This window comes from Tyto alba, unplaced genomic scaffold (genome assembly GCF_018691265.1).
Source record: "Tyto alba isolate M040663 unplaced genomic scaffold, T.alba_DEE_v4.0 Super-Scaffold_49, whole genome shotgun sequence".
In the NCBI taxonomy this organism is placed as follows: domain Eukaryota; kingdom Metazoa; phylum Chordata; class Aves; order Strigiformes; family Tytonidae; genus Tyto; species Tyto alba.
Window position 1 is genome coordinate 3672679 of NW_024881325.1, and position 19192 is coordinate 3691870.

Consider the following 19192-nt stretch of genomic DNA (forward strand, 5'->3'; position numbering starts at 1 on the left):
AATGGAGCATAATACATACCACGTTTCTCACTATGGCTCCTACTACCCTATTATAGAAAGTGCTGTTGCATCTACAAGTACCTAAAAGTACTCTTTAGTAGTTCTCCATGGGATTCCCTTGGAAATCTTACAGGCTTCTCCCCAGAAGGGCCACCCTCAGTCATGTTATTTTCATCAACACATTTTTATGAAACCCAGGAAATCTGAGGGACTTTGTTTGGATTTCTTAAGGGCATTGGAAATCTATTATTGGGAACATAGCCTTCCATGTGAATACCCTAAAGCTACATCGCAGCCATTTATTATATATTCATGGTTTAATATAAATCTACCTGTGAGGCACTTTCTTTCTAAGAAGATTGACAGAAGTGAGATGTTTAATATTAGTTATATTACAAATAGGATCAGAAATGCCTTGTGCTGGGCAGTGCTCTCCAGTTAACCAGAAGGCTGAGCAGCAAGGGCACACCAGGGAAGAGAACCATGCACTAGTACATATGTATCACTGTTGTTCATCACTGGAAGGAGAATTACCTTTTCTGCTTGCTGACCCACCTCTTGCTTCTGAGGAATGAGCACCAATGGTGGTGACCTCTGATTTTTCAAACTTTTGGTAAAAAGAAAAGAAAAAGAATTTCAGTCTCACACACAAAGCAGAAACGCAATGCGTTTTCCCTCTCTCTCCCCCTCTCTCTGGTCTCACACTATTGTGGAATATTCAACTATTTTATAGTGTCTGTGGAGAAGACCTTACAGATTTTTCCTTTGGAAGGCAAAAAAAGCAGTGGCAGCATCACATACAGGACTGAAGCCTAAGTTACTAAAAACAGAGGCCCTGAATAATAAAACATACACACACACACACATATATATCAGCCTGGAGTTTTGTACTGGTTTGCTTTTCCAGCCAGACTGTACATTCTTCGTCTGTACATCTGTCTTCAGAAATTCTATGTCTCTTTCTTATTGTCACAGACTTTAATAGGACAAATTCCAATTACTGGAGAGACATAACACCTTTCATAGAGATAACCTCATCTGTTGTAGACAGTCATTTATCATTATAAACAATATGGTCTAAAGAGTTACTCAAGTGCAGCAGTCTTTCCTGTAACATACAGCATCTTTCAAGCAGTTGATATAGTTCATCCAGCTGATGCTACATGGATGGAACAGCCTCATCCTTGCTAGTGGTGAGGTAATTATCTCCAGTAATGCTACTTTTCAAGTAAGGTGTACACTGATCTTCTAGTAGAAAGTGCTGCAAATCTGTTGCATTTCATTAACCTAGCATTTTATCTGAAAGAACACAACACAGGTGCACAGTTGGGACATTGAGTAAATAATGACCCAGACACCTGCTCCAGCTTTCCTTAGATGCTTCCCAGTGAAGTCTTGCTCTGCCAAGTTCATGGAAGACAAAACAAATCACTACTGGAAACAGAGCAAGCTTCAAATGATGGAGTGTCTTCCTTTAGCTGCAGCACTTGAACAAAGCAAAGGCTCCTTAAGTGTTTAAATTTATTTAGACTGACTTGGGAGGCAGGCATTACAATCACTGTCATTAATTTATATATTTAAAGAAATCCTATTGAAGCATGATCGTCTTCATCAGAATTTGAATAACTATACCCTTCACATGTTCTACATTCTTAAACTACAAAAAAAAAATTATCACATTTCTGCGTGCTTTAGAAACAAGACACAAGAGGAAGAGAATGAATTAAGATATTATACCACTCTTAAAGCCAAAGGAGAAGTTTGGCTTTCACTACCAAGCATTTATGTAAAATGAGTTAGAATGCATCTGACAGTAAAAATTTAAGAGAACTTTCACACTGGAAAGCAGTCAGCAGGTAGAAAGCGATACACCCAAGAGCAGAAACATAAAATGTTTAGAGAAGCAAGAAGTCTACATGTGTCCTAACACAGGCTTCTTGATTCTGAGTTCTGCTTTGGTGCTGTCCCTCACAGCTGGATTTGGGGCTATAAAGGGCAGTCACTGCTGGACTAACCGGTGTTGGGTAGGGCGAGATCTCGGATGGTATGAGGAGTGGCACCGTCTGTGCCTCAGCAGCAGCTTTCACCTCCTGGACAGTATCTGCAACATTATGGCCTAGCTCTCTCGAATCCAACACGGGAACTTGATCTTCAGGGAAAGGTGGTAAGTTAAATTCACTGTCACCATGTTCTAATGGGACAGAGGTCTCTGGAGTCCCTGCTGATGCAGAAGAAGTGGGAACGTATTCCTGGTAAAGTAAATTGCGCAATTTTTCATCAAGGCTTTTTATTGTGTTGTCAACGAAGTCCACCCTGGGAGGCCCCTCTCCATCGGACTCGGCGGTGCTCGGCTGCTGCTGCTGCAGCAGGCTGATCCCCACGCTGGCGCAGGCTGCGGGCTGTGCCTGGGACAGCACCGCATGCTGCTGGGATGCAGCCACCAGCACCTGCGTGGGGCTCTGGAGCTGAGACCCTGCCAGACCGAGAGGATCGGATGCAGTGGCTGCAGGGAACACTTGATTCATGAAGGAGTGCTGCGCCACACCGGGCTGGCTGGCCTCTGGCAGGTGAGGGACCTGCACCGCAGGCTGCCGTTCCAAAACGATGGCATCTGGGAGCACGGAGAGCGGGCAGGGCTCTGCTGCCCTTGCGGGTGCTGCCAGGACTGACTTGTGGGGCCCGACACTGCAACATGCTATCTCCACATCAGGGACACACGTGCCCTTGTCAGCCTGCGGCTGCAGGGGCTGAGACACAGGAGCATCAGAAGGCTCCTCCAGCAAGGCGGCATGAGAAGCAGGAGCGCCTGGCTGAGCTGGAATCCCTGCCTGCAGTGGAGAATACTCCAGCTGACCACTGCTAGCAGCTGTGTGCTCCAGGACATTTGGTACAGATCCTGGTAGTGTCAGGGCTGGAAACTCTGTCTGGCTCAGCAAGCTGGTGGAAGATGCTGCAGCAGGAACTTGTGCCAAAGATGGAGAGGCTCCGATGGGGCTGTCACATACACCTGCTTGTAGAGGAAGCTGCTGGCCAGCTAAGACACCAGGCAGGTCTGTCACTGCAGAGCTTGCTTGCTGATCATCTGACTGCTCCAGGTCTAGAAAGAGTACAAACATCAGGTTAACTTGTTAGTGAGCTGCACAGAATAAAAGAAAGTCACTGCAAAACCTTCTGGCTAGCTGCGGTGATAACCACATCTAGCCGTAACCCATTAGCGCTTCCTGTCAGAAAATAACTGCTATAGAAGTCAAATTAGAACCTAAAATTGCAGATCATGCAAAAATATTTCCCTGAAAAGAAACTGCTTATTAAAACAGCAGCAACTAGAACTTCAGCTGCCTTATAGCATAAAGGCAGAGTTAAATGCTGAGACTTCCCTGAAACTCAAAAATTCCTAATTTGGTTCAATACCAGGAACACACTTAAAATGCATGACGACTTAACAAAACCAATTATTTCTTCCTCCAACTAAATGAAGTGAAATAATCACAACTACATTAGATGAGAATAGAAGAGAGATGAAACAGCAGCTTCAGAGAAGAAAACATTTTCTAAAGAGTTTGTAAATACCTGGCCCTTCAGACTGCTGTGTACTCTGAGGTACCGGTGGAGAAAATTCTGGTGCATCAATAGGAGGGTTTTCCACAACAGGACATATAATAAACCACCTTTTTCCAGTATGTAAAACTAGAGAAGAAAAAAAAAAATAAAAAGTACACACAATTGTTTCCATTCATTCCAGATCATCTGTCAAAACCTAGTTTTAATTTCCACGTTTGGAAAGAAAATCAGAACTTCTAGAATATTAGCCATTTTAAAATCAATGGCTCCTAATTTCTCATCCCATCTGGGAGGAAGACAGTGGTGTCTCCTGATTCTGCCACATATTGAGTTATTTGAAAATCTATTTTCAAGTGTTCATACTTTTAGAAGGGCAGTAGTTCCACACATGAAAATTTTATTAACAGTACTATGGACGGCTTTCCCACAATAAAAAATTTGGTAATTTTGTGAAGTTTATCCAGCTTAATTTTTCCACGTTGGAAGTTTTCCAGCTAGTGTTTTCTTCCACATCTTATCTCAAAGCCTGGCATATGTATATGGCAAACCAGAACTATACGCACTTTTTAACTTGCATTAGTAGAAATATAAATGTTATGTTAAAAAAGTTGTACTAAGATAATTATATGACCTTTACAGGCAAAAAATAAACCAGATCTTTTGAACAGGAAGTCTCGTTTGGAGGATTCACAGTTTTTGCACTTGTCAAAGAAGTTCTAAATTATCCTTCTTTCCCTGTCAGCATGGAGCAAATTCACAGCACCACATGCAGTAACAAGAATTTTGGAAACAACAATTCCTTCAACATAGGTTTCGTTTTTCCCACCAGCATGCACTTAGAAAGAAGCAAGGGCCAATTCCCTTCCCATTCAGTTTGTCTGTAAAACCCATAAGATACGACTGTGTTCTGTTGGTCAAGATCCCCCTTGTAATACCACAGTAGCTGAAAGCTTATGGGTTAGAAGTCTCAATGAAATTACCAATGCAAACAATCTTTAAGCTTTCTCTTGCAAACAGAGTTGTTGTGAAAGGAGTTTGTTTGCCCATACCTTCTTGACTTTTCCACCACTGCTTATCAGCTTGTGTAGTTCAGGGCTTCCCTAAACATCCCCAGGTGTTATATTCATCCAGGTTAGCCCTGAGATCTTCCAGGTTGCTAACAGCAGGACCCACTGTTACACCCATATTTCTAGATGTATTTCCAACCACCACCAATTGGTGGATTTATTCCTGAATCTAGCAAACTTCTGCATCAACTCATCACTGCCTTAAAGCTTGAGATTAAGTTTGTATTCAAAGGCACATTTACCATTTTGTTGATACACAGGTGTCTTCATTTGAGACTGACGCTTCTCCTGTTAAAAAAAACAAAAACAAACCCAAACCAATAGAAGAACTAGCTCCTCTTGCATTAATATGAGACAGCATCATTCCAAGGAGCCCTCCTAGTGTAAGCCTTAACGGAGTAAAAGCATAATTTTTCTAGCTAATAAACTGTGGGGGTTTTTTAACACGGGATGTAAAGCTAATTTACAGTAACTGCCTGGTAAGAAAAAGGAGTCAAACTAAAACACTTTTATTTAACGTTTCTTACCTCGTTCGTTTCCAATTTATCAGTATCTTGTTGGGGACTCATTCCCTGATCAGAACTTCGTTCTCCTTCTGTATCTTCACTGAGCATATCTTCCGCTTTATCAATAATATCTTTCATTTGTTCAATAAATGTCTCTTTCTCACTCTGTAATATGAATTCATTCTCTACCTATTAGGCCACATCAAAATAAAGAGGAAAACAGTAACATTTCGATTAATACCCCATTTCACAACTACCAGAAAGCTCGGTCAACAAGCACACATGAGAAGTTGGCTGAAGCAACGTGGTGCATTAAGAGACTGTGGGCAGCTATCACCAAGTCTTACCATGTAAGTGGCAATTTCCTCTGGCGCATCACCATCCAAATCAAACTTAAAAGTCACCATTTTGTGATTGTGTGTTTCAAGCTGGCACTCCACCATCTTATCCCCCGTGTTACAAACCTGCAAGCAAAGATTAACAACAGTTATTTCTGGCAAAGACAAGGAAATCCTAAACTTACCCTTGAAGCGGTTGTACTTGCATTTAGTATGGTCAGCTTTGGTCTGCTGGACTTCTCCTGGCGTGAACGAGCACGTGTGGATTTCTTATGTTTCTTCGATGACTTTCCTTCTTGCTTTCCACTTCCTATTGCTCCTTCAAAGCTGTCACTCATCTCTTTACCTGAAGCAACATCTGGACTCATGTAGCTTTGTAAAAGAAAGTAATAAAAACCCCAAAATGAACCCACCATCACACACGATGGAGTTACGCATAGGTAAGATACACAACAAAGACTGCAAAATGCACATCTGCACTCTTTTGGCCCAAACTGAGCCAGCGACTGAAAGATGCTCAGTAAGTGAAGGGAACTACTTCAAGTCAGGCATGTACTCTGGCTACCACACCTACTAAGAAATTATCTATTAACATTTCTGCCAATACCACAGGGAAAGTCCCATCATTCTTAATATATCACTACATCCTCCCAGTCACTTCAGGGACCTTTACAGCCCCTCTCGGAACTGCACAAGTTCCTGTTTTTCTAAGGTCCAGTTTTCTCAATCCCTGCCCTGTCTGCAGTCACAGCAGGTCTAAACAGGGTCAGTTTATGTTTGTCAGAGATGACGAAGAGTGAAAATTTGGTACAGCACCCCATAAGAGACTGCCTCTCCTCTCTGCAGTTCTTGAGGGTCAGAATGCCACAATATCCCACATGACCAGCTAGCAACAGTATATTTTTTTTAGCAGCCAAAACAGTAGCTGCTAACAACCTTATTATGACATGTACAGAAAACATCAACATGCAAGTAATTTGCAGGAAATTTTCAGAGGTTCATAAAAAAACATGTCAGGAAGGAACCTGTTAAGGCCATCTGGCCCATTTATTACCCCAAGGTATGATCAGCTCTGTCTAAACCAGTCCTCACACAGGTTTGTGTAAACTGATCCTACAAAGCTCCCGTGAGATTTCTTAACCTTCCTGGACAATTTATTCCTGTGTTCATTTAGCCATACAGGCATAAAAGAATTTAAGTCTAACCTATGGATCCCATTCTTAAATTTCGGACTTCTACTTCTTGTTCTGCACTAGTCGCACAGAACAGCCTATTTCTACTGCCTTTGCAGCTACCTTGTAGGTGTAACTCGTACGTTAGGAAAGTGAACACATTTTGCACATAGGATATACTTTGCTGCAATTGCCAGCCGTTTGATTCATATGCCATTACCTTCCACTCTACAAAAGCACAACCCAGCTCCAGTGCCAAGTTACTTATGCACCTGGAAAAGAGACCTCCCTCTATGACTACAAGATATGTGCTGACAGCCTCTGTGCTGCTGCAGTCAAAACAGTCAGCTTTTCAAACACAATTCTGGAAGAGGCAAATTAGAATTCAAAAGACAAGTGAAAATTTTATGTGCCTTTCTACAACACTCTAGATACACAAAACGAGTTCTTTTTGTCTAAGTTGTTTATAGCCAGAACTAACCTATAGTCATGAAGAATTAGATTTCACTTTCCATGCAGTATTTGAAAGCAGAAAGTTCTTAGGAAAAAATGAACCATTTCAAGGTTGTGGGGTTGCATTGACTTGTGTCAGGCTAACTTTTTTGGTGGGGGAGAATGAAAAGAGTAAGAGAGGTGTCTTCAAAGTTTATGAACTGAACTCGTCTATTCAGGAAATAGAAAAAGGTCACCAAAATCCTAACCACAAAATAAGGATGAAGTTGGTGCTGGCTCCTGCAATAGGCAAGGCGTTCAGCTGCTTATGAATACACACTGTTTGTAGCTGTATTTTTCAGTGTTTCCAAACACTGAAAAGTCTGGCTTACTGCTGGTGCCAAAGCAGGAGCTGTAGCATGGGAACAGCAGATGACTGGGGAGTTCTGCCCCTGAAGAAGCAACCACTGCCCCTACCCAGCCTCTCTCCAGTCCAGCCTCTCCAGGGCTCTTCCTCACTGCTTCCTCTAAACCTTACTACTTCCCCTTCTGCTTTTGAGTACAGAAACAAGATGATGAGGGCTGGCACAAATTGAAATTTGCTTTCGTTTTTGAGGAGTGCTGAGATGGCTCTCTAGGTTATTTGTCATTACTTCCGTCATTAGCATTAACTAGGCTTGAGTGTGACCTTGTGTACTGCAAAACCACAGGGTAGGCTTTGGCCATGTATTCTAACAATACCTTTGAGCAGCTCAACACACAACTCACTGATACACCATTCCCTGTAACATACCTGGGGAAATATTGCAGAACGTGATACAGGCATACGCAGTTTATTCTCAAAGAGGCAATAAACTATACACCCAATTATACAAGAGTAGCATGTCATTATACAGATTCAACAGCAAAACCAGGGACCGCACCACTTCAGTTATCTTAACAAAAAGAGAAGTTACATGCCGAAATGAAAACTGTTGTATATATATCAAATCTAGGATGCAGCACCCAAACTGAAGAATTAAAAGAATTGGAGGATCCAAAATAGGCATACTGCATACAGAACATTTGCAACTTTCTCCCTAGACATGAGACCTTGCTGTCCTCTCCTGGTCAGCTCTTGCTACTTTTCTTTGAGCCAAGGCAGCGGTCAGGCATTTGGCCTAGCGTTATAAAGAGAAAGGAGAAACAGGCTCCAGAAAGAAAACATTTCTTATGCCAAAGAGATTATAACGATACCTTTCACAGCTCTGTGACAGAGTTTGAAGTTTGTCCTGTATTGCCTGCTCCTAAAATGTAAGAAAAAGTAATTTAAGTAAATGCATTGTATTGGCAGATGAAAAACACCTTTAGAAAGGTTTTGCTGTTGAGACACTGGTAATCCTAAACCATTCTGTTTAACCAATTCTTAGAACCTGGAAAAAAAAAAAAGCGTCTCATCTTACCCTCCTGACATTACTTCTGTCCAAAGCATGAGTATCTGTGCACAACCACTGTAAGACAGATCCACTGACCTGTTAGTTTCCTTCTGCTGCCTCTAAAGCAGAAGAGGTGGTGAAAGACACAATGGTTCTCACCACTATGGAAAAAACTTGATTGCAGGACAAATCCACATCAGCACCTACCTAATTTTACTTTTGAATGGATATGGAGTACAAGCTAATTTGCTTTGCACAGTTTCCCGAAATGTTAAGTATTTTCATTGTATTTGGCTTATTGTGAAAATTTGAGGAACTTACAAATAAAAGATGAAAATTTGTCATTTATAAACACTGCACTCGTATGTCCTCTTGCTCTCTACACAACAGAAATTTTCCCTGAAAGCTCTTCACTGGTTGCAATGCTACAGGACGAACATCGATAGCGTGACCTTCACATCGGGTAGATCTGCTTTCACAGAATTTGTGATGATGATGCTACTGGTCCTACTGTAATCAACTTAGACACACACCCCAAATACGAACATAAAAAAATATATATATAATTTTATATATATTTATATATATATATTTACAAACATATGCCTGTAAAAACAGCTAGAAACAAGCCCCTCGACTGTCATCACTATCTTAATACCAAAGCAGTTGGTAGACTGGAGTTAAAAGCTTAGCGGTTAACCAGTCAACCCCACTCTCTGCTTATAATGCCACATATACGCCATGCCAAGCTTGACTGCAGTTTCAGTAAAACTGCAAAATTAATGAACAGTGAGAACACAGACATAATGTATCTCGATTTCAGTAATGCACTTGATCAAGTGCTTTACGAAATCTCCTTTGCCTGACCAATTTAGATTGGTTTGGTTGAGTACTGCCACACGTTCAAACAAAAGAAACAGTGTAATGGCAGAGTAGCAACAAAATGTAGTGTTTCAAATATATACAGATATGAAACTCCTCTTACACTCAAGAAAACCTTAGCAATGTATGTCATAAAACCAGCATGGGTAGGACATTGATCAATTTGACCATCCTATGATATTGGATTGATTTCTTAAATCGAAAGAGAAAAGGGAGTTAACTTACAGATGACATATGAGAATGAATTTAGCAAAACAGTGGTTACATGTTCTTAGGGATATGATAAAGTGACAGGACAGACATGTGCCTCAGTGGGAGTGGACTTCTCAGTTAATATACGACAACCTGCATCCCCCGTATCACACTGCACAACAACAATGAGGTTCATTCCTATTTCCAGAATCTAACGGGACGGACCCTGCATTGAAGGCTGCAGTTTTGGCATCAGCACTGACCCTGACAAGGGCTGTCCATACAGAAAAAAGGCAGCTGGAGAAGAAATACCTTGAGTAAGGGATATGCCCGACACAGCCAGGATTTACTTGGGTATTCTGCAAGTGAAGTGCTATAGCAGAAATGGTAGAATCTGTCTATATCTAACCTATAGGATACAGAGGTTCATCAGAAAATGTCCTACATCACAGCATGAATATTTAATTTGACGAGAATTAGGCTGCCACTAGAAGTACAGGTAAAATGAGGAAGTAGAATCTAGTTTCAGTGTTACCCATATCCTTACTGGACATCTTCTGGAAAAGGAGTTAAGCTGTACTTCTAATGAAATTCATAGGCTGTACTATGTAGTCAAGGCATGCGATAAGTGCATGAAAGCATGGGTAAAAACAAAAGATTCCATTTGAAAAGATGGAAATTGTTACTTTGGGAGGAAAGGTAGCTCAGAAGAGAGCCTCAAGATGAACAATTCTGAAAGCAGAATTGCTGAGGGACATTTCCATTCAGAAGTGGAGAATACATGTGATTTATTTCCTGAAATGTAGTACAAATGTCAAAACTTTTGTTTTGCTTTGCTTATGGATATCTATTAGAGTTGAAGAGAAGGAAATGTTATGTGACATTCTGTCAAGACTGAAGGTTAAACAATTATGGGAGTGGAAAGAAAAGTCAAAATAGCGGACAGGAGGAGCTGACAATTTTATAAAGAAAACCAATAAAATGTATTTTGCTTATATGACCACTGAGAATTAGGAATGCTTATGAGTATCTGAAGAAACAAAAATCCCAGGGCTAGACTAGAACTCAGGCAATTCTGGAGGATACAACACTAAATGAAATGTGAATAAGGCTCAAGCCGAGGAGCGTGAAGAGCTTTTACATAGTGAAGAATCAGATTATGAAGCAGTTTAAGGCAAATAATGGTTGGTTGCACAAGTGCTTGAGACACTTAGGACTGGACAAAACATGGATGAAACTCTACAGAACAGCTTCTTACTGACCCACAGCCCCTAAAGTAATTTCTATCTCTGTGTTTGTGCCCAGGTACGGACAAAGAGGTACTTAGTCCTGCTGCCTCATTACTTCAAGGAGACATTTCACAAGGCACAACATGCAGTTTCCAGCTTCATTTGAAATAGCCAATTATTTGCTGACCCAGAGTTGCCAGCATCTAGGACAAGCAACTCTATATAGGGAGAGGGGATGATCTTCCCCTTGTGAAATAAACCCGTTATTTCACAAAAGAGTATGAAGGTTAGGGGTGAGGTTGGCGAGTTACTTTCGGGGAAAACAGCTCTACCTCTTGAGATGTCTCTGCCAGGACAGCTGAGCAGGGAGCCGGGAGCTGCTGACCCAGCGGCTGGGCAAGATCGGGCTGAAGCTGCAGCAGAGCAGAAGGCTGAAGAGGCAGACAGTGATCTATGGGGACAGGCGGACTAGCTGTAGCAAGGCTGCCATGAATCTGTGAAATGCCTTCTGGAGCGACGCAGGGAGGCAACAGTTCAGGCTGCAATTGCAAAGGTGGTGACATGACTATCGAAGGTTGCACAGTCACCTGGGCTCCAGCTTCCAAAGCATACTGAGTGTGTCCAGTAATCTGCTGTAACACAACAGACAGCTATTAAAACAAATTTCTACTTGTAGTGCCTGTGATTTATATGACAAGGTATTAAAGCCACTGGAGCTCAGAGAAAGGATTATAATTCTGCCGTGAGACCGTGGTCTCTGCTTGGAAAGGCAACTACTTAAGAGTTTAAATTTGCTCTGAAATGACCAAATAAAAATCTAAGGATTCTTCCTATACAATTAACACAATGTGTGTATTGCTCAGGTGCCCGTTTAATTTGTAGAAACAAAGCCATATTTTGCTAAGAAATTAAAATTTAGATAAATTCATTGTCCTGAATAATTTGCTCTGCTTTCAATGAGACTACCACAACGTACACACAGAAAAATATATTTTACCAATGATCTAAATTAGGATTTAAAAAAATTTTGCTATATATATATAGAACCAGTAGCTGGTATAGACAACACAACCAATTCTTACTTACAGAACACATTGCTTTCCATTTCAACTTTTAAGACACAACTTAACTCTTGACATGCTAAGCACCAAGGCCCCAGTCCTGCAAACACTTCCTCGCGTTATGCACACAGAGGAAGTTACATTTGTCTCCGTGGATTTCTTCAGTGCATTAAAATAACTTGCCTGCGTAAGCGCTTTGTGGGAACTGGACCAACGTGATTAGCTGCCAGCTACCTTAGAGACTATGTTGTTATTCTGTATAACAGCTCTTTTGAGCTGTACGTTCAAGAACAGAACATTCTCCTTTTATGTACATCATGTATTTTTCCAAGGGGACTGAGCTTGTGGGAGAGGAAAAAGGAAAATATGGAAGAAAAAAGGCTTTTTAGTACTAGGTAAAACTGCCTAATTTTACTTTTTGAAAGTATCATCACCTAGAGATTTAGCCTATTTGGAGAATATATGAAAAAAATATCAAGACGCAGATAAGAACTAGGCCAGATGATTTCATTACAGTATGCTCCCTGCAGATTCTGGATATGAGACAAAATTATTATTCCAGGTTTTAATGTGGATAAAAATAAAGACACGATGTGGTTTGCAGCACATAACAGTTACATGACTGCCTAAGGGGAGGTTGATAGAATAATAACCGTGGTGTACATTGCAGAAAAGCAGTGATTTTTTTTTTTTTTAAATCTTACGTAACTAGAATAATTCACAAAATATTTCAATGTATAATTTACCTGGGCAAAACTGAACTCAGAATTGCTACACATCAACTTCCAAAGCAGCACTGCATTGGAAAACCTTTATTTACAGAAATACCTCTCCCTTAAAAGTACTTGAAGATGTAGAACAAAGAATTTTTGAATATTCCTCTGCACTTGTCCATTTTGTCTGCAATAGCTTTTTTTATCTGAGAAACATTACTATGCAATTCTTCCATACCTATTTGATAGACAATGACCATGTCAAGACCGTCTGGGAATATCAGTTCTCCAGTTTTGGTGTTTGCCATGCTTGCTGTGCGTAACAGGGCTCATTCATTTCCCTCTAAAGCCATTGGAAACACTGGGGCTAATGAACTCAGTGGTAACTATCCCGGGCTCTGTGTTGCTTATGTTTTCGCAAACAGTATTTCTGTACCAAATACATGGCTGAAGAGAAATTTTAAAATTATGTACTACTTTGATGATCCCATGATATGACAGGTTGAAATGGGATGTTATGTATTTTAATCAGTATGTTATGGCAAAGTGATGTAGTAATAAAACACAGCTTTTCAAGAATGCTATTAACAAATTTTGTGTTCTCTCCTGCTTGGGTCAGACTGCTTTTCATGTTGTCATAACACCGATGAGGCAACAGAAGTATTTACAGACTCTGTCAACAAGTCCTGAATCAATTCTCTTGCAAATAGCGCTAATATTAGAAGCTCCATTTTATGCTTAATTTCTTTTAAGGGGGGAAGGGTCTGCAGGTAGAATCTGTTCTTGCCTGATAGACCTCTCCCACGCAGTTTTCTGGCACTGTTGTTAAATGGCCATTCCCCTTCACTGTTTTGAAGCAGTTCCGCATCAAAACAGCTCTCACTCCCGCCATGAGCATGCAGCAGCCCGCACATCACGCGCGGACCGGAGCAAAGGCATCAGCAAGGCCGCGCAGCTGCTGCCACGGCTCGGCCTGTTCTCCTGCCCCAGGAAAACGACAGCTCATGCTTCTTTCATATTTGAGATGGGAGAAGGAAGAGGGAATTCAAGAAGTGCTCTTGTCTGCTCGCTTTCCAAAGCCCGTGAGATTATTCCCTATATCCTCTCGCTATTCATCAGGTTCTGGATTAAGACCTCACACCTGCTCCACCTGACTTCACAGCTCTAGCAACCGCCTCCAAGACCGAGGTCGAGAAGTTAACAAAACACCCTCAGAGCGAGGAAGAAACACCTCCCCGCTGCGAGCTCACAACGGAGCGAGCCGCGGGGATGCGGGCGCGCTCAGCAGCCACCCTGCGGCCCAGCACCAACACAGCCCCACGCCCAGCGGATTACCTGGTGAGCGGCCCCGGGCGCAGCCAGACTCTGCTCTGAAGGGTGGATTGCGCTTGGCTGAAGGGACTGAGGAGGTGGAGGCTGCTGCGGCTGGGATGCTGCTTGCGTGCTCTGCGGGTGATGGGGAGAGGGCGCTTCGCTTGGAATGATCTGCTGGAAGGTGGTCTGGTACATCTGCTGCTGGGGGAGCTGGGGCACCCCGTGATGCGGTGGCAGCGCTGGCACTCCCGGCGGAGCCACAGCTAGCAGTGGAATTGTAGCAGCCGACATATTTGGCACTATTGTTTGGCAGGGCAAAACCAAAGAAGCCACAGTGGTATGAGGAAGATTGACTGCCTGCATGGGGAGGGCAGGGGAGTTTGGTGCCATAGGCAGAGTGGGGTTCATGGGGAGGCTGGGTAAAATCACAGCTGGAGCAAAATACTGAGAAGGAGCAGGTATGGGGGGCACATTTGCAGCAGGTATATCAGAGAGGTTTGGAGGAAGGCTGTCAAGTCCTGCCAGAGGAGTAATTGCAGGAATGACAGGAAACTGAGGAATCTGAAAAAAATATAATATCACATAAATTGCAAGTGCTTTCACTGACAGTACAAAGTAGTTTCATTTGCCATACAAGTACATAAAAATCACCTGTGCCACGATGATAATTATGTCTGTTTGTTAATCACTTCCATTCATTTCCCGAGGTTTTAAACAGTAGTAAGAACTGATTTATGCTTAAATCATTAGTAAATGAGAAAAATTTTCATTTTGGTGGTAAGTTTTTATACCTTAGAAGCTTAAAACTATTTCTAACACTAGCTTGCAGCCTTCAAGCAACATGCTAATTAAAAGTTGCTTTCATTTTAACAGAAATTAAAAGGAATCAGACTAGATGAAATGCAAAACTCTTTCATGCAAAATTGAGTAAGACAATTTGAAATGAGTAAGACAATTTGAAATCTTTGTCTTTAAGCAGGCTGGCTGCAACCCAGGCAGCACAGAAGATCTCATAAAAGGGTTTTTACAGTCAAAACCTCCCAGTGACATAGCAGACCATAACTACCCTGTCATCATGGAAGCAGCTTGCTTCTCCCCTCTGGTGCAAGCTGCTTCACGTCATGGTGGCCATCACTAGCAAACATACCAATAGCACCAACAAACCCTTCCCAGCCAAGGAAAGAGTCTGTCCCTGCTACTGAAAACAGTAACAGGGCTGAGAACTAGGGCGGGGGTGTGTGGGTGGTAAAGAAAGTGGTGAAGTCAGGAGCTCAGAAGAAGAAAAAAAAATTTCTCATGCTCTTAAGCCTGGGATGGGGAAGAGAATATGCCAGAGGGGAAGGCGCAAAAGAAAAAAAAAAAGAAAAAAAAGAAAAGCAGTTATTGCAACTTTAACTGCTATTAACTGGATTCTCTAGGCATGACACAGGATTACTCACAAAGGAGATTTTTCCTTCACCAAACAAAAACAAGTAGTAAAGAAATATACAGGAACTAGGAAAAAGCTATATTCTTATGGACTAATTAAATTGGCATGCACTCAAAATAGCCACACAAAAATTGCAAATCATGTTAATAATTAAGTAGGAAAGCTTTACTCAAATGCATACATTCACATGCAGTTCTCAAAGATATTACCTGGGAAGGGGCCACCGGCGGAATCTGTGGCATAGTTGAAATCTGAAGGGGTTTTAGTGGTGTACTGCTTGCTGCCACCTGAGAGGTCTGGGGTTGATACTGGGGTAGCAGATGGGTTGCAGGCTGCATTGGGCAAACTGGCTGGCTGGCAAGCACCTGCTGCAGGGAAGCTTGCTGTGATAGGGGCTGCTGCTAGGAAAAAAAAAAGAATAAAAAAAGGTTATAGCCTGTATATTACAAAAGAACCAGTTCACTGGACACAGCCACCCATTTCTCTCTCTAGCTCAACTCGTACTGTCAGAACAGAGCTGTTGCTCTGAGTAGGGACAGTTTATTGAAGAGAAAGGTGCTCCTAATTTAAACACTGTGTAAGAGCCTATGTTTAAAACACATTTAAATGCAAGATACATTTCCTGAAAAGACAAGTTCTAACTGTCTTGGAAAGATTACTTGTAATGACTCAGACCCTTCAAGTCCCAGAGATTGTTCTAGTTGGCCCTGTAAAATCCTCACCTACTAACTTCAAAGATTCTTACTATGCAGATTATACCCAGCTAATCTTGGCATTCAAAAGCTGACTACATAATGTAGCAGGCATTGAAATATACAACACATTATCTGAGACATGAATAAAACACAATAATTACAGTAAAAGCTGGATCCCAGTTATTTCTGAGGTGCCGTAGTAACAACGTGGCAGCCAAAAAAAGCAGTTTTACCCTTCCAGGGAAAACAGTGTTCTACTGACCTGCCAGATTTTATACAGTAGAACAGAAATTAAAAGCTGCATTAAAGTTGAAAATAATCAGTAACAAGCTTTCACATTTCCGTGCTACCAGTATCTCCTCCAATTCCTCTAATTAATGCTGGAAAGTACTTTAAAAAAAAAAAAATCCTGTGTTTCAGAAGCAGGGCACCAAAGTGGCTCTGGATTGACCTACTTGGGATCACAGAATTCATTGCTTCACCCAAGCTCTGCAGCACATAGTCCCTAACACAACGCCCAGTGGTCAAAAGATAACATTAAAATAAATAGTAAAGCATTATAATCTTTCAACTTTGCCACTTCCACCGCAAATCAGTATTGTAATATTGTTCTCTGTACTTTTTTAGTGTCAGGATTCTTCAATCAGTTCTGGGTATTAATACAATAAAACTGTAGGAGATGTGTCAAGGAAGTAAGATGTCATCCACCCTTAAATAGCTAAAATTCAACCATGACTGGTAAGTTTGCAGTACAAGGATCAGTGAACAAAAGAGTATTTGGCATTTGGTATCGAGTGTCTGGGGCTGAAGGCACCAAATGCTACAAGCAGTGCAAGACGTGCTATAGACAGCATTGAATAGCTCTGCACATCACCTGCAGTGTTTATTAGTCCTGAGTATTCATCTTGCCACATTAAAGAAAAAAAACAATGACGTGGCTCTGCATTGCCATTTCTGCCATTCCAGGTTTTGGGAAAGCAGGGGCTTTTACCCAAATAAAATACCAAACTCGAGGGAATGGCAGCACTGACACAAGCAAGAGGCTCAGCAGGAGCTGGCCTGGACCTGGTGATGAGACAGAGCATACTGGCCAAGACGGAGCCCACCCGTGGCATCAGGGGAACCCATCTGTCCCCCACCACCAGCTCTGCAACATGGGAAACTCCTGCCAGACCCAACTGCAGGGGCAAAACAGTCGCACGCACACAGTGCTGAGCTGGAGCTAATAAACCTTGACAGCACCCAAAGCCAGCTCAGGTATCTTGGCAGCCCTGGCTAGGTTAATCTGCAGCTCAGACAGGCTGCCCACAGATAACTGAGGATTGAGCACGCTGACACAGGCTGCTCAACCCACCTTCAACTTGAGAGGACACTGTATTAAAAGCACAAAAATTGTCTCATGGAATAGAGCAGTTTCCTAAAGCCTCCATTCCAAATTCAACTTGCGTTTTACAAAATACTGGTGAACTGGATGAGGCATAGGGAGGTGAAAACATCAAAATGAATTATGCTAAACTGGAGCACCTCCCCTATGAGGACAGGCTCAGAGAGTTGGGGGGGTTCAGCCTGGAAAAGGGAAGGCTCAGGGGAGATCTTAGAGCAGCCTCCCAGTGCTTAAAGGGGGGACAGGAAAGATGGGGAGGGACTCTGGATCAGGGGGTGTAGGGATAAGACAAGGGGTAACGGTTTTAAACTGAAACCGGATAGATTTAGATTAGATCTAAGGAATAAATTCTTTACTGTGAGAGTGGTGAGGCGCTGGCACAGGGTGCCCAAAGTAGTTGTGGCTGCCCCCTCCCTGGGAGTGCTCAAAGCCAGGTTGGACGGGGCTTTGAGCAACCCGGTGTAGTGGTCCTCCAACCCAAACAATTCTGCAATTCTACGATTATAAATGCACAGACACCCAAGTTGGGAAAAAAAATAAATAATGGAAGAGATGAAACACTGATCCCATGTATCCGAGCCATCAGTGTATATTCATACAAGATCAATATGTTTCATTCTGTTTGGCAGATGAATTCTCTCACCCTGATTTCCCATTCTTTTGTTGACCTGCCCTACCATTCATTTACAAAAGACTGCAAATCTCCACTACTCATGGCATCATGCCTGGAGACTGAGAACACCATATCTACCTCTGTCTCTGAGGCACACAGGTGCTCTGGGAAGTTCTGCTCAGAAACTTTTTCATTTTACCCATTTCTGTAATCATACTGTAAAAAGTCAGTCTTTTATTAGGCTTCCTGGCAAGATCAGAAAACAGACTGGTTATGAAATCCTTTTACTATCAGGGATTGAATTATCTCAGGAGACAGAAACACTGTGAGGAAAGGGTATGTGAAAGAAATTGAGAAAGCTGGGCAAATATCTTATTCCAAACCAGCATTTACTCATGAAGGAAAATAAACAACAGATTTTTGAACTGTCAGCATAAAGCTCCAGAGGCCACTAGAGATCTGTGCAATTGGTGAGGTCCTAAATTTGTGTAAGGGTAAAATTTTTGGCTGACAGAATCATGTGAATATCCCTGCCCATTAGAAAAAACCCTGATATATGACAAAACTTCACATAAGCATATGTTTTCTGAGGACACCACATTACACTGTTCCTATACTGATCCTTTCAGAAGAATAGGGCACTTTAGAAAGGCAACCTGTGAGATAAATGTTGGTAACTAAAAAGGTTTGGAGAGGCATGATACATGCCAGTCCAAGTCACACTCCACAGCCCTGTCAGCGGTTTCTACAGAAAGAAGTGAAGCTTAAATGATCCACAAATGATCAGGTCGTACAGCTCTGTGGCTGCACTTGGCACCTCTGCATGAGGAGGTGACCACAGCCTTCACAGCTGCCTCTCAGCTGCTTGAGAGCTGTTTTGTAAATACCTTCAAGGAGCACAGTGTTTGGAGGGAATCTGATACTTCAAAAGGCACAAAGAATTACTATTTGGAGACAATTCAGAGACAGACAGACTCTTCTCTTGGAAGATAAAGCTACTGGCTGGATGCCTATATGGAACTATATTTAACATGCATGCACAACTCAAAAAGCAGCATTGCTGAGGATTCAGACACAACTGACACCTGGCAAGAGTCTCTTTCTAATCTTTTAGAAAGGAAGTGCTAAATAATAATGTAAAATTAGTAAAAAAACTCATTGATTTTCAAGGACCAAGACAGTACATTGA

At 42.0% G+C, this 19192-nt stretch overlaps 1 protein-coding gene across 13 annotated transcripts in view; it reads right to left on the reverse strand.

Moving 5' to 3' along the window:
• WNK2 (WNK lysine deficient protein kinase 2) overlaps window positions 1-19192 on the reverse strand; it is a 115453-nt gene that overhangs the window by 31239 nt on the left and 65022 nt on the right. For 6 of the 13 annotated variants that reach the window (XM_042806967.1, XM_042806969.1, XM_042806965.1 and 3 more), the window contains exons 11-21: window positions 15521-15712; window positions 13904-14443; window positions 11127-11426; window positions 8313-8362; window positions 5679-5844; window positions 5482-5598; window positions 5156-5323; window positions 4871-4916; window positions 3571-3687; window positions 2016-3097; window positions 535-607 (exon numbers count right to left, since the gene is read on the reverse strand). In XM_042806967.1, coding sequence (XP_042662901.1) covers window positions 535-607; window positions 2016-3097; window positions 3571-3687; window positions 4871-4916; window positions 5156-5323; window positions 5482-5598; window positions 5679-5844; window positions 8313-8362; window positions 11127-11426; window positions 13904-14443; window positions 15521-15712 — 2851 coding nt within the window. The remainder of the gene's footprint in view (window positions 1-534; window positions 608-2015; window positions 3098-3570; window positions 3688-4870; window positions 4917-5155; window positions 5324-5481; window positions 5599-5678; window positions 5845-8312; window positions 8363-11126; window positions 11427-13903; window positions 14444-15520; window positions 15713-19192) is intronic. The other 7 variants (XM_042806966.1, XM_042806960.1, XM_042806963.1 and 4 more) reach the window with 6 other exon arrangements.